The sequence below is a fragment of the Diceros bicornis genome, chromosome 13 (assembly GCF_020826845.1).
Source record: "Diceros bicornis minor isolate mBicDic1 chromosome 13, mDicBic1.mat.cur, whole genome shotgun sequence".
In the NCBI taxonomy this organism is placed as follows: domain Eukaryota; kingdom Metazoa; phylum Chordata; class Mammalia; order Perissodactyla; family Rhinocerotidae; genus Diceros; species Diceros bicornis.
The window spans coordinates 49,829,544-49,843,387 of record NC_080752.1 but is presented as its reverse complement, the minus strand read 5'-3'; the positions used below and the strand labels follow the sequence as shown (position 1 = coordinate 49,843,387).

Here is a 13,844-nt window from a genome sequence, read left to right as displayed (position 1 = left end):
AGGATTGAGCTCTTTATAAAGGCTTTCCTACAGTCGTTACACCAGTAGGGTTTATTTCCATTATCAGTTTTCTGATGTCCAGCAAAGGGCGTATACCTGAAAGATCTTCTACATTTACTACAGTGATAGAGTTTCTCTCCTGTATGCATTCTTTGATGACTAATCAGAGTCGATCTCTTCCTAAAGGTTTTTCCACATTCATTATTACCAATATGTGTGTATGGATTTTCTGATGTTCCAACACAGTCGAGTTATCCCTGAAAGCCTTCCCACATTCATTACATTTAAAAGGCTTTTGTCAGGGGCCAGCCCGGTCGCGTAGTGGTTAAGTTTGTGCACTCTACTTCGGCGGCCCAGGGTTTGCGGGTTCAGATCCTGGGCATGGACCTACACACCACTCATCAAGCCTTGCTGTGGTGGTGTCCCACATACAAAATAGAGGAAAATTGGCATGGATGTTAGCTCAAGGCCAGTCTTCCTCACCGCTCCCCCCCCAGCCGAAAAAAAAGAAAGCTTTTGTCCACTATGTATTCTCATGATGAGTAAGGGCTGCCCGCTGAGCAAAGGCTTTCCCACAGTCTTTACATTTGTCGGGTTTCTGACTGGTATGAATTCTCTGATGACTTGAAAGGATAGAGTTTTTTCTGAAAGCTTTTCCACATTCATTTCATTTATGAGGTTTCTCTCTAGAATGAATTATCTGATGATTAATAAGTGAGTGCTTCTTGAGAAATTTCCCACATTCAATACATCTATAAGGTTGCTCGCTTATGTGAATTTTATGATGATTTAAAAGAGATGAGCCTGCTCATAAAGGCTATCCCACGTTCTTTACATTTATGGGATATCACACCAGTATGATTTCACTGGTGGCTATTAAAGGAGGAATTACATCTGAAGACTTTCCCACATCACAGTACTTCTCTGTGGAGCTCTGTCCTCCCAGTCAAGGCCAATATCAATCATGACGCTTTTGGTTCGCTCTTACAGAGCAGATCCTTCAGAAGTATTTTGCTTTAGGGCTGACACCTTTCTTTCACACCAGCACTCTTAGACTGCACAGGTAACCTGGCAGAACTTCTTTCACCTTCATCCAGGGCTCTGTCCTTTACTCCAGCTGGGCAATTAATTTTGGTTTGAAAGAGAGAAGCCCCACAGACACTAGATTCCCATAGTTTTCCAGCATCACATCCATACACATGTCCACTGGATAGCATCCAGGTGTTTTGAGTCTGGGTAAAGGCCACAGCCACACACCAAAATGTCAGTGATCCCTGGAATCTAGGCTCTTGTAATCTTGGAGCCATCTGTTTCCTGAACTGTCCTCTAGGCAAGGGCAGAGAATCCTGCATAAGCCAATAGTTCTAAAGACTAGAAGTCCAACATCAAGGTGTCGGCAGGGGTGGTTCCCTCTGAGACTCTGGGTAGAATCGTACCTTGACTTTTCCTAGCTTCTCGTGGTCACTGTCAATCCTTGGCGATCCTTGACTTGGAGCTGTATCACTCCAGTCTCTGCCTCTGTCATCATGTGGCATTCTCCCTGTATGTTTCTCTAAACCATTGATTTTAGACTTTTATTCTTTTCTAAAATAAGCATTTAAAGCTATAAATGTCCCTCTAAACATTGCTTTAACTGCATCCCACAAATTTTGATATGTTGTGTTCTCATTTTCATTCAATTCAAAATACTTTCTAATTTCTCTCATGTGTCAGCCTACACTTGGTGTAAATTAGTATTTGATCTAAGACTGAAGGGGGCCATTATCCAGATGTCTGGAGCTCTTTCTCTTTGTTGCTTTCTTCTTTCTGGTAGTTTGTTCCAGAATTCTAGCTATCACAGTCACCCCAAACTGTGTTTCCTCAACTCAGCAAGACCGCCCTGTTCTTCTTGGTTCTCCTCCCTTGCGCCACAATCTGGAGCATGGCTCTGTGGAAAGCCAGGGTGGTCCTAGGGCTCACCTTGTTTGTGTCCTTCCTGGGACCACAGTCCTGAACTACCTGTTGTTCAGTGTCTAAAAACTGTTGTTTCATATATTTTGTCTAGTTTTCTAGTTGCTCGTGGTGGAAAGACAAGTCCTATGGCAATTGTTCCTTCAAGGGCAGAAGTGGAGGTCACAGTACATTTAAAAAAATAAAATAGTGGCTTACAGAAAAGTGCAAGTTATTTTCATCTATGTGGACCTCTTCACTATGTTAAATATGAGAGAATTCTGAGAAGAATGATGGAAAGTTGATATAAAGGTAACTGACAGTAGTTACTGATGTAGCAGTTTATTGATTTCAACAAAGTCTGTACACACAGCTGTTACCAAGATTCATACCATTGGTTACTGTGTGGGAAGGTGGATGAGGAAATGAGTGGTATTTCTATAGCTCTTGGTAGCTTCATTTTTTTCATAGTTACTATTTCTTCATCTTTTCTTAAGGAAGCTCTGTTTTTTCTGGCCTTTAAAATTGCCTTGTCTGGTGTTAGGTTTGTGCCAATGTGTCTCTCTTTTCTTTTAAAGAACAATGGCAGATTGGCTTCCATAGCGCTTGCTCAGCTCAATCCAGAAGCCTGCCTTTATTTTCCTTTTATCTCTCAGTTGACTGGGTCCACATTTAGTCTGTTGGATGTGTAGTAAGTATTTCCTGGGAGTCAGGTCGGCTTTGGCTGATTATCAGATTGTTGCTTTAGTTAGTCATAGCCCTTTGTCGGTTATGTGTACATGCGGACCTGATTATCCATCTCTTCAGTGCTTTGATCCTACTGCATGTTTTCTATATGTAATTATGTAATTCTTTTTTTTTTTTCCCCTTTTCTCCCCAAATCCCCAGTAGATAGTTGTACATCATAGTTGCACATCCGTCTAGTTGCTGTATGTGGGACGCTGCCTCAGCATGGCCGGACAAGTGGTGTGTCGGTGTGCACCCGGGATCCGAACCCGGGCCACCAGTAGCAGAGCGTGCGCACTTAACCGCTAAGCCACGGTGCCGGCCCCTCTATATGTAATTCTAAAATATATTTTATGATATAACCTGAGGTCCTGGGCTAGGGCAAAGAAAGAGGCACCTCGGGCACGAAATTTAAGGAGGCACTCACTCTCAAGGTTGGGTGAGCCAACCCTGCTCTTACATGACTCTGAGAGTGAATGCCTCCTTAAATTTTGTGCCCAAGGCACCTCTCTTGCTTCACCCTAGTTCTGGCCCTGTAAACCCCCCCGACCACAGTTGGTTGCAGATACCTGTATGACTAAGACCTTGAAATCAGTGCTATGCCTGCAGTAATTCAATAGCCCAAAAGTTTATCCATAAGTAACATTAGCCAGAATTGTGGACCATATTATCTAGGTTAACCATAGTAGGTCACTGTTGTACTTCTGTTCCTTTCTTTCTTTCTTTTTTTGTATGTGTGTGTGAGGAAGATCAGCCCTGAGCTAACATCCATGCCAATCCTCCTCTTTTTGCTGAGGAAGACTGGCCCTGGGCTAACATCTGTGCCCATCTTCCTCCACTTTATATGGGACGCTGCTACAGCATGGCCTGACAAGCGGTGCATCGGTGCGTGCCCGGGATCCGAACCCGGGCTGCCAGCAGTGGAGCGCGCGCACTTAACCACTACGCCATGCAGCCGGCCCTGTTTCTTTATTTCTTATCATGACATGGCTTGTCATTAGGGAGTTCATTCTAGCAGAATCCCTCTCATGATTAAAATTTTTCATAAGTTTGGCTGCTGCTCTGGATGATACCATGATATTCAAAACCACCTGACTTTGGCAAATAATTGGGTAGAAAATGGATGAACCTATAGCCTACAAAGTGTCAAGAGTACTCAGTTTGTGTTGCTGCCAGTGGGCAAAATATTCCACCTTGTTCAGCTACCTGCTCTTCTGGTCCCATAATCCTCACATTGTCCTTGAGAAATGCCTTGGAGGTGAGTGGGAGGCCGAATAGTGGGACTCTCCCCCCACCCCCCCGTCCTTCCATATACTTTCACTGGAATAGCTCTTTTGTTTTGTTTTTTTTCTGTTTCGTGAACTGGAGTCCTGTGTAAAAGGTCTCTGTGGAAGGGACTCATTGAGAAGGGGAACCAGTAATGAATTGGCGCAGTACTTCTACAAGCTAAAATATCCTGAGCCAAAAACATTCTCTTTTGCTGCTTCTGTTCCACTTACTAGACGGGTTTCCCACCCTCTTAAAAACCGTCTTCAAAATAGCCTCAAATGTTGGTGTTCTGGGCTCTTTACAGAGCAGTAGTCTCTGTTTTTATTTCATCTGAAAATGTTTTCATTCTTTCTTTTTAGATGCCAGTGAGAGCAGGTGCCAGCAGGCGAAGACACAATTTGGAGTTGGCCTGAGATCTGGGGGAGAAAATCACCTCTGGCTTCTTGAAGGCACCTCCTCTCCCCAGTCATGTTGGGCTGCCTGCTGCCAGGACTCTGCCTGTCATGCCTTTTGGTGGTTAGAAGGGATGTGCGTGCAGGCAGACTGCAGCAGGCCCCAGAGCTGCCGGGCCTTCAGGACAGACTCTTCCAATTCCATGCTGGTCTTTTTAAAAATATTCCAAACTGCAGATGATTTGGGCTTTCCACCTGAAGATGGTGTACCACATATTCTGGGGCTACATTGGAGCAGGGCATCTTGGAGGAGACAGAACCCACGCAGAGCTCCACTCAGACCTGCTGTATCTTTCAGTGACCAGCAGAGCTTAATCAGGAAGCCTTGGAAGAGAGAGAGTCCCAGTGAAGAAGTAGTTACACCTTTAGTGACACAGCATTCTGAAATGAATGACTCCAAGGAACTAGGTGATCTGCATATCAATGGCTCTGCAGAGGTAAGCAAATTATGACTAAGGAGCAGGGAAACTGTTAAATCTGCTTTTGCATTTGGCACACATGAGCAATGAAGCTGGTGCTTGTGGGCAGCACTCATAGACTGAGGAGTGTGTGTATAAAGCTGCTCGGTGTCATCTTCGTGGGTACTGCCCAGACGTACAAGGGTAAGTTGACCTTAGAGATGTTCACTTGTGCAAGTCTGGCCATTGTTTTGGTGAATGCAGAGAGCTGCTCGTTATCTAGTCGAAGCTGGTTTTTGGCTACAGGTAAGTACAGTTGTGTGGGTGTTAGTCTCCACCAACGATTCTGCAGTGTCTTCTGCCAGATTGCAAAACACTTGATTGATCTGGTTGCAGTCACGTTCTCCTCCTCCTCCCCCATCTCTGGCCTGTAAACACATTCCTTATGAGGTAGTTTCTATTCCAGTCTGAAGTAACCATGCCTGGTGCCACAGATTAAGACCTGACCTGCCAGGCTGGGGAGCCGGATGTGGCCATTAGCCAACAGGTCTCTGGGGTGAATTCTCACCAAGCTTTGTATGCCACGGGAGATACCACCGATAGAGTTTATTCTGCTTATTATGTGTCTTCATTGTTGATCTTCCTGGGCAAATGATTAAAAGGAATGACTCACTCTATGCTCAGTCTCTCTTGATTGCTGTGACTTATTTTTGTATTTGTTTAGTTCTAGTTGTCTCTATCAAGTTGAAGCCAGAGTGGGGAGGCTACGACATGCCAGGCACTGTGTGTGCTAATCGTTGTACTATGTCGTTTTGTTTAATTTTCATAGCAATATTTATAAGTGGGTATTATTAGCCCCATTTTACTAGTGAGGAAACTGAGGCCCAAAGAGGTTAAACAGTTTGATCATGCAGCTAATGAATAGCAAACCTGGAATTGGAACCCAGATTTAATATTAAGAAAAAAACCTTTCAGTGCAATATTAGAGATACAGTCTTAGGTTTAATATGCCCATAAACATTTATGGACACCTATTAATCATTGTCAGGTACTTTTCTAAGCACTAGAGATACAAAGATGAACAAGAGACATGAGATCTGTGCCCTCAGGGGGTTTATAGTCTAGTGGAGACTCAGACATGAAGATAGGTATTTACAATAGTGTATAATTATTGCATTAGTAGCTTTATGTATGCAACACAGTAGGAACACAAAAGAGAAAGGGATCCACTTGAGCAGGCAGGTAGTATGTACATGCAGGGAAGACTTTACAGAGATGTTTAACTTATTTCTTGAAGGATGTGTAGGATTTCACTAGGGGGTTAAAGGTAGTAAAAAACTTTCTAGACAGAAGTGCAGTGTATGCAAAGGCTCAGTCAGTCAGCAAATACTTATTGCATATTTACTATGTGCAGGGTACTACACTAAGCTAGACACTAGAATATTATAGTAAATAAGATAAACATTATTTCTGTCCTGAAAGAGCTTACACTCTGGCAAGAAAAACAGACGTTACATTTATAATAAGTAGTTATAAGTTTGGTGCGGGTTATGGGAGGATAACTGCAGAGTCCTGTAAGAGCATCTAACAGGAACCTAATCCAGACTAAGGAGTGAAGTTAGGCTACCCCACGTAAGGAATGTTTAAGCTGAGACCTGAAGTAGAAGTAGGAGTTAGGAAAAGAAACAGGCAAAGAGTGTTTCAGGCAGAAGGAATAACGGTTTCAAAGTTTGTTAGGTGCCCTAGAGCATGGCAAGATCAAGAAGTTGAGAGGGACTGGCCTTGTTTGGCAAACCAAGCAAGAGAGCTAGTGGTGAAAGAAGAGGCTTGAGAGGTGTACAGAGCCTTGAGGCCTTCTTAAAATATTGGTCTTTATCTTAAGCAGGGATTGATATTATCAGCTATGTTGCTGTGTGGTGATAGACTGGAGAAGGGCAAGAACGTACATGGAGCAATCAAATAAGAGGCTCTTCAGGCAAGGGAACCGTTGCGCTAAAGAAGGGGGTTGAAGATACAGGAAAGGAGATAAACAACAAATAATCCCTTAGAGCTGTGGTTCTCAAGCCTTAACACGCATCAGAATCACCTGGAGGCCTTGTTAAAAACGCATTGCTGGGCCCCAAGTCCAGAGTTTCTGAATCAGCAGGTCTAGAGTGGGACCTGAGGATCTGCATTTGTAACAAGCTCCTGGAGAGTGCTGACGCTGCTGGTTTGGGAACACTTTGCGAACCACTGCCTTATAGGGCAGTTGGGTTAGAATTCGGAGCACAGAGCACAAGATTAGCCTTAAGCAGGAGGAGAGACCTTCATTGTGATAGAGAGGAAGAAATGGGTGGATACAGGTGCAGCTAAGGTGGATTTTTAGGTTTGGTAGAAGAATATTGTAGTAGTTCTAATCTCATTCCTGTTTTTTCTGAAGTGGGATAGATCATTTACAGAAAGTAGAAGCAGAGGTAGGTAGAGTGGGGATAGGTGGGTAGTAGGCAGGGAAATCAGAGGTTTGGAGAGAGTGGTAAAGGTCTGAAACAGCCATTGTGAAGGGTAGGAGATGGCAAACTAGGTAAGGAGATAGAAAGATTGCTGCGTAGCATTGAGGATGGAGACCATGAATTTATAAGAATGGTACTGATCTTTATAGTTGTCAGATTCTCCTCCATAGCTCTCAGCAACCTTTTAAGAAAAGGCTGATAGTTTGATTCATCCAAGATTGGAACTTTGCCAATCTTGTATAGAAGGAAATTGGGGCATGGAAATTGAGGTTGTTGTCAAGAAAGTGGATAAAAGAGAGAGCATAAGAGGAAAGAAAAAGAGGCAAAGATAGGGAATGACAGAGATACGATAGAGGAGTTTGGCATTCAGAGGTTTCAATGATGGGAGCAGATGTAGGGGCACAGGTAAATGTGAGTCCTGGAAGGACAGGAGGTGGTAGTCAGAGTATAGAATATTTGAATTTAAGATGTTGGAGGTGGAGAAGTTCTGGTGATTACTGGATTTAGAGTTTAGTTAAGGAAGAGAGTTGCTGGGGTAGAGTGGAGAAGAAATTATTGGTAACGAGCTCAAAGAACATGTTAAGTGAGTTATCCATGTAGACATTGAGGTAGACTTTAATAATGAGGATGATGATGATGATAGCAGCAATAGCTAATGTTTACTGAGTGAGCACTTACTCTGTGCTAGGTACGATTCTGAATCCTTTACATGTATTAACTTTTAATCCATGCAACAGATCCTATGAAGTACTATTACCATCCCTATTTTATAAATGAAGAAAACTCAGGAAAAGAAAGATTAAGGAACATGGCCAAGGCAACATAGCTAATATATAGTAGTACCAAGACTTGAACCCAGGAAGTCTGATTCTATCCAGAGTTTGTCCTCTTAATCCTCTTACTCTTTATGCAAGGAATTGGAATGAAGAGGAATTTTGAGAGCCAGATGTCAAAGCCATCAGTTAAGCAGGAGGGATAATGAGTAAGTTAGGAGATGACAGCTATGATAAGAGTTGAAGTGTAGTACAGCAAGATGGCAGAGGAGAAGAGGTTTTTACAGAGAAGATAGAAGAGCAATGGTTTGCAAAGGGCATTGGGAAGGAGAGCAAATAAAATAGCAACCCACCTTCAGTCCTGAAGAATGGGAGAATAGGTAGGCATCATATTGCAGAGATGCATGGGAAACAGTATCCTCAGGGGAGGGCAGCCTTGCAGTTAAGAATAGGTGGTCAGGGACCACTTTCTGGGCATATGACTTGTGCAGTTGTACAAGTCCCCACACTTAGAAAGGCGCTGTTTAATGCTCTGCTGTCATTGTCTTGAAATTCTTAATAATTTTTGAACAAGGGACTCTGCATTTTCATTTTGCACTAGATCCTGCAAATTATGTAGCCTGTCCTGCAGGAGGTATAGGGAACAAAGATGAAATGACTGAGCATATAGGTGACTATTTGAGCATGGAATAGAAATTCCAGACAGTTCAGCGGAATTTTTGAGAGAAAGAAAAGGAGGTTGGGTCTCACAGGAGAGGAAGTACATATAGATCATTATATGGGTAACAGTTTGGTGTGGTAAATGTTTAACAACTGGGTTTTCCCCCCAGAAAACAAAAACAAGCCTTGAGTTGTAGACTTTGCCAATTTCCGTGGTATAAATACCACCAAGACCAATTTCAAACTACCAACATGAAGTCACTGAACACACATTTGAGAGAAATGGGCACAGTCAGTCATATGAGCTGGCTCCAGCACACTACAGGATAATTATGATCAATAAAATTAGAAACAGATCAGTAAAATTAGAAATATGGTAGAGTTAGGCAGTCTTGTGGAAGATGGTGAAAATTCAAACTTGAGCCTTGCAGAATCCAGGTATGCTGGAAGGAAGATCCTGAGGTTGTGTTGGCTGGGGAGTTCTTTTTCTTTTTGTTCACCAGCAGTGGGCAGTGGCAATAAATTGCTGCTAGTGAACAGGATCTCAAGCTTTATGGTCTAACATGGAGAGTGGGTAGACTTGGAGGGAGGAATATTGAACTTGAACTAGGAGCCCCAACAGTGGGAGTGGGCATTTGTGCAGTGTTCCACAGAGGTATTACATAGTCTGGCATCACATGTTGAGAACTGCAAACATTGCTAAAAAATGGGGCAAAGTGAAGTCTTCAGATCCAGGCAAGTTATATTTGACCTTATATGCCATGCTTAGGAGCTTGATTCTTATCCTGAAGGTCATGGATAGCTCTGGAAGGGTAGTGAATCAGCTTGTACCTTCAGAATAGTTAACTGGTAGGCATTTCTTTAAGGAGAGAACTTGGAGTTCAGACATCTGCTTAATGCACTAGGGAAAGAAAGAGAAATGTATATATTGCAGATCTTCTCCTTCTAATTGGGGATGACTGGCTAGCAGCACTAGTTTCTAGTTTGTACTGCTTTCACTAAGGTAGGTCGAGCAACTCTGCATCCAAAGTGGAAAGAAATTGTATCATAAATTGCTCTTGTCTTGAAATTGAAATGCCTGCAGAGCTGCAAAGGCATTGGATTGTCAGTGGTGTTTTTTATTCTTTTGGAAACATACATGTATTGTATCCAAGATCAGGTATTGTGGGCCTTTTGCAATTCCAAAAGTGGATAGGAATGTCACCCATTTACTCCTGTCTCACCTTAACGAAGGAGAAGCTTGTCCTGCTTGGTTTCTGTACTGCATCCTTTCTGCTCCGTGAATCTCTGAATTGTTGGCATGGAGCATGAAGGGTTGTTGATTGGGTCCTGGAACATTTGCAGTACAAGCAGTTCAGCCACTGGCAGTTAGTTGCTACCAGTCCTGCTATGTGAAAGGAGAAGGAGTGTTCTCTTTGAGCCCAGGAAATGAAGGTCCAAATAGGTATCCCCGTATGTGAGGTTGACTTTAGGAAAACTGAGGTGCTCCTCTCTCTCCCATCACCACATCCCTGTTTCCAGTCAATAATCACAGCATCTCAAGCCCTACAAGCCAGTGGCTTTCTGTGGAACAAACGAGTGAGAGGATGAATGAGCCAAGCCCGTGGACACCTCTCTGCTGCCTTTTTTTTTTACTGAGGAAAACTCTTGTGCTGACTTTCCATAAGGCCGGAGCTTACCTCTCACCAGAAGAGAGAGGCGTGGGATGTGGGCAGCAACAGAGAAGAGCCTTGCGTAACCAAGGACAGAACCCAAACAGTTCTGTTTCTCTTCTGTTTTGTTTTGGTTTGGTTTGTTTTTCAGACTTTTTTTGCTTGGTTGCTTTCTTTTGGTTTTTGTTTTTAAATCTTTCCTTTAATCTTTTAGGCTTGTGAAATTTTTGCCAAGGGTTCATTTATTCTTCTGGCTATTATTTTCTGACAAATTTGGAATCCCTCAGGGCCTAGTTTTCCCCAGATTCTCATTCTCAGTTATCTGAGCAGGAGACATGGAAAATTTTGTAACCCCAGGCCCCCTTCCAGCCCTCTGGTCTGGATAATTTATGTGGGTGTCTCACCCCTCAGTGATCTAGGCCCTTCCAGTACTGTCTGTGTATATATATTCACTAAGGGCTCCCCCACCTCCAACCCCATTCTAATCTTACATGAGTGGCTTATTGCATTCAGAGAAAAACTGGGCAGCCTGTTTCCTTGTGTGTGAGTGTGCAGAAATCCTTACTATTGTACTTTTCCTTTTTCAAAAGTATTAGTGCCTGACCTGTAATACCTTTTCATTATTTTTTTTCACCGTAACTGCTCATTTTCTTCTCTAATCTCCTAAGTATTCTGGTTCTTTTATCTGCTTATCTGGTTTTTACTATGTGAAACGAATTTGAAAATGTGTTTATTGGCTACTTTGTAAGTTAACTTATGAAATAAGAAGTGATAAGGGTTTTGATGTGAATCTAACAGATCTTTGCTAATTGGCAGAACTTGAGCCATGGAGAAAAAGTCTCAAAACCAGCCATCTCTTAGTTCTAACTCTCCTGTCATCCCTCCCCCTTTCTCCCTTCATTGGTGATCTTAGTTTCTCCAGCGAGACTCTGAGAAGACATAACTTTGTAACTAACTACTACAAAGATAAACCCTGCCATATTCTCCAACCTCAGCTTTAGTTGCTGAGAATTGGGTTGGGAAATGTCTTTAAACCCTGTCCCTTTGTAATCTGTCCTTCCCACTCCTTCCCTTATCCCTAGGCAACCATTTATCTGCTTTAGGTTATTCTAGATTTTCTAGAATTTTTAAATAAACTGAAGCATACATTATGTACTCTTTTCTTTTTTAACAACTTTATTGAGGTATAATTTACATACCATGACACTTGCTCCTTTTGAGTGTACAATTCAGTGATTTTAGTAAATGTATAAAATTGTACATCATCACCACAATCTGGTTTGTTAACATTTCTATCACCCCCCAAAATTCCCTTATGCCCATTTGCCTAAAAGTTCTCTTGTGCCATCCCCACTCCCACTCTCAGCTCCAGGCATCTACTAATCTGCTATCTCTATAAATTTGCCTTTTCTGGACTTTTCATATAAATGAGACCATGCAATATGCAGTCTTAGTGTATCTGGCTTCTTTCACTTAGCATAATGTTTTGATATTCATCCTTGTTGTAGTATGTGTCAGTAGTTGGTTCCTTTTAATTGATGATTTAGTTTAGTTTTGTTTTGTGGCATACGAATATCCAGTTGTGCTAGCACCATATTTTTTCCATCCTTTCTCCACTGAATTGCTTTTCACCTTTATTGAAAATCAGTTAGGGCCAGCCCCGTGGCTTAGCGGTTAAGTGCGCGTGCTCCACTACTGGCGGCCCGGGTTTGGATCCCTGGCACGCACCGACGCACCGCTTCTCCGGCCATGCTGAGGCCGCATCCCACATACAGCAACTAGAAGGATGTGCAACTATGACATACAACTATCTACTGGAGCCCTGGGGAAAAAAAGGAGGAGGGTTGGCAATAGATGTTAGCTCAGAGCCGGTCTTCCTCACCAAAAAAAAAAAAAAAAGAAAGAGAATCAGTTAATCATATGTTTATAAATCTATTTCTGGACTCTATTTGGTTCCATCAATTTATTTGTCTGTATTGATATCAACACCACAGTGTCTTGGTAACTATAACTTTGTAATAAGTCTTTAAATCAGATAATGTAAATCTGACAACTTGGTTCTTTGTTATCAAAATTGTTTTGGCTATTCTAGGCCCTTTATATTTCCATATAAATTTTAGAATCATCTTGTCAATTTCTTTTAAAAAAGGCTTCTGGGATTTTGATTGAGATTGTGTTGGGGCTGTAAATCAATTTGGGGAGAATTGATAGCTTAATAATAATAGTGAGTCTGCTGACCAATGAACACAGTATATCTTTTCATTTATTTAAATCATCTTTAATTTCTCTCAGTAATATGTTATAGTTTTCAGGGTACAGATCTTGCATATCTTTTGTCAGATTTATCCCTAAGTATTTCATATTTTTGATGTTATTATAATTGATATTTTTAAAAATTCAGTTTCTGTTTGTTGGTAGTGTATAGAAATACAATTATTTTTTGTATATCAATCTTGTGTCCTGAAACCTCGCCAAACTCACTTATTCATTCTGGTGACCTTTTTGTAGAGTCCATAGGATTTTCTATATATATATAATCATGTTGTCTGTGAATAAAGACCATTTTACTTCTTCTTTTCCAATCTGGATGTCTTTTATTTCTTTTTCTTGCCTATTGCAATTGCAACCTCCAATACAATGTTGAATAGAAGTGGTGAAAGTGTACATCCTCATCACATTCTTGATCTTAGGGGGAAATCATTCAGTCTTTCGCCATTAAGGATGAGTTAGCTGTAGGTTTTTTGAAGATGTCTTTTATCAGGTGGGGGAAGTTCCTTTCTTTTCCTGGTTTGATGTGAATGTGTCAGAATAAATGTTGGATTTTGTCAAATGCTTTTTCTGTGTCTATTGAGATGATCATGTGGGTTTTTGTTTTTAGTGTGTTAATATAGTGAGTAACTTGATTGATTTTGAATGTTAAACCCACCTTGCATTCCTGGGATAAACCCCACTTAGTTATGATATATTATCCTTTTTATATATTGTTATATTTGGTTTACTAAAATTCTGTTATGATTTTTTGCAACTGTGTTCATGAGGGAATATTAGTCTGTAGTTTTCTTTTTTTGTAATGTTTTTGTCTGGTTTTAATATCAGAAGAATGCTTGCCTTATAGAATGAGTTGAGAAGTTTTCACTTTCCTTTAATTTCCTGGAAGAGTTTGTGTAGAATTGGTACTATTTATTCCTTAAATGGTCAATATAATTCCCCAGTGAAGCCATCTGGGCCTGGAGGTCTTTGTAGGAAAGTTTTAAACCACAAATTCAATTTATATAATAGATACATAACTATTTAGGTTGTCTATAATAACTCTTCTTGAGTGATCTTTGGCAGATTGTGTCTTTCAAGGAATTTGTGCATTTTATTCTAGTAATCAAATTTATTGGCATAAAGTTGTTCACAGTATTCCCTTATTGCCCTTTTAATATCTGTAGAATCTGTAGTGTTACCTCTCTCATTCCTGGTATTGGTAATTTGTGTTCTCTCCCCGTCTCTC

The 13,844-nt window shown here is 41.4% G+C and overlaps 1 protein-coding gene across 7 annotated transcripts in view; it reads left to right on the top strand.

The window, feature by feature from the left end:
- KIAA0319L (KIAA0319 like) overlaps window positions 1-13,844 on the top strand; it is a 97,084-nt gene that overhangs the window by 26,988 nt on the left and 56,252 nt on the right. For all 7 annotated transcript variants that reach the window (XM_058553644.1, XM_058553645.1, XM_058553649.1 and 4 more), the window contains exon 3: window positions 4,284-4,813. In XM_058553644.1, coding sequence (XP_058409627.1) covers window positions 4,284-4,813 — 530 coding nt within the window. The remainder of the gene's footprint in view (window positions 1-4,283; window positions 4,814-13,844) is intronic.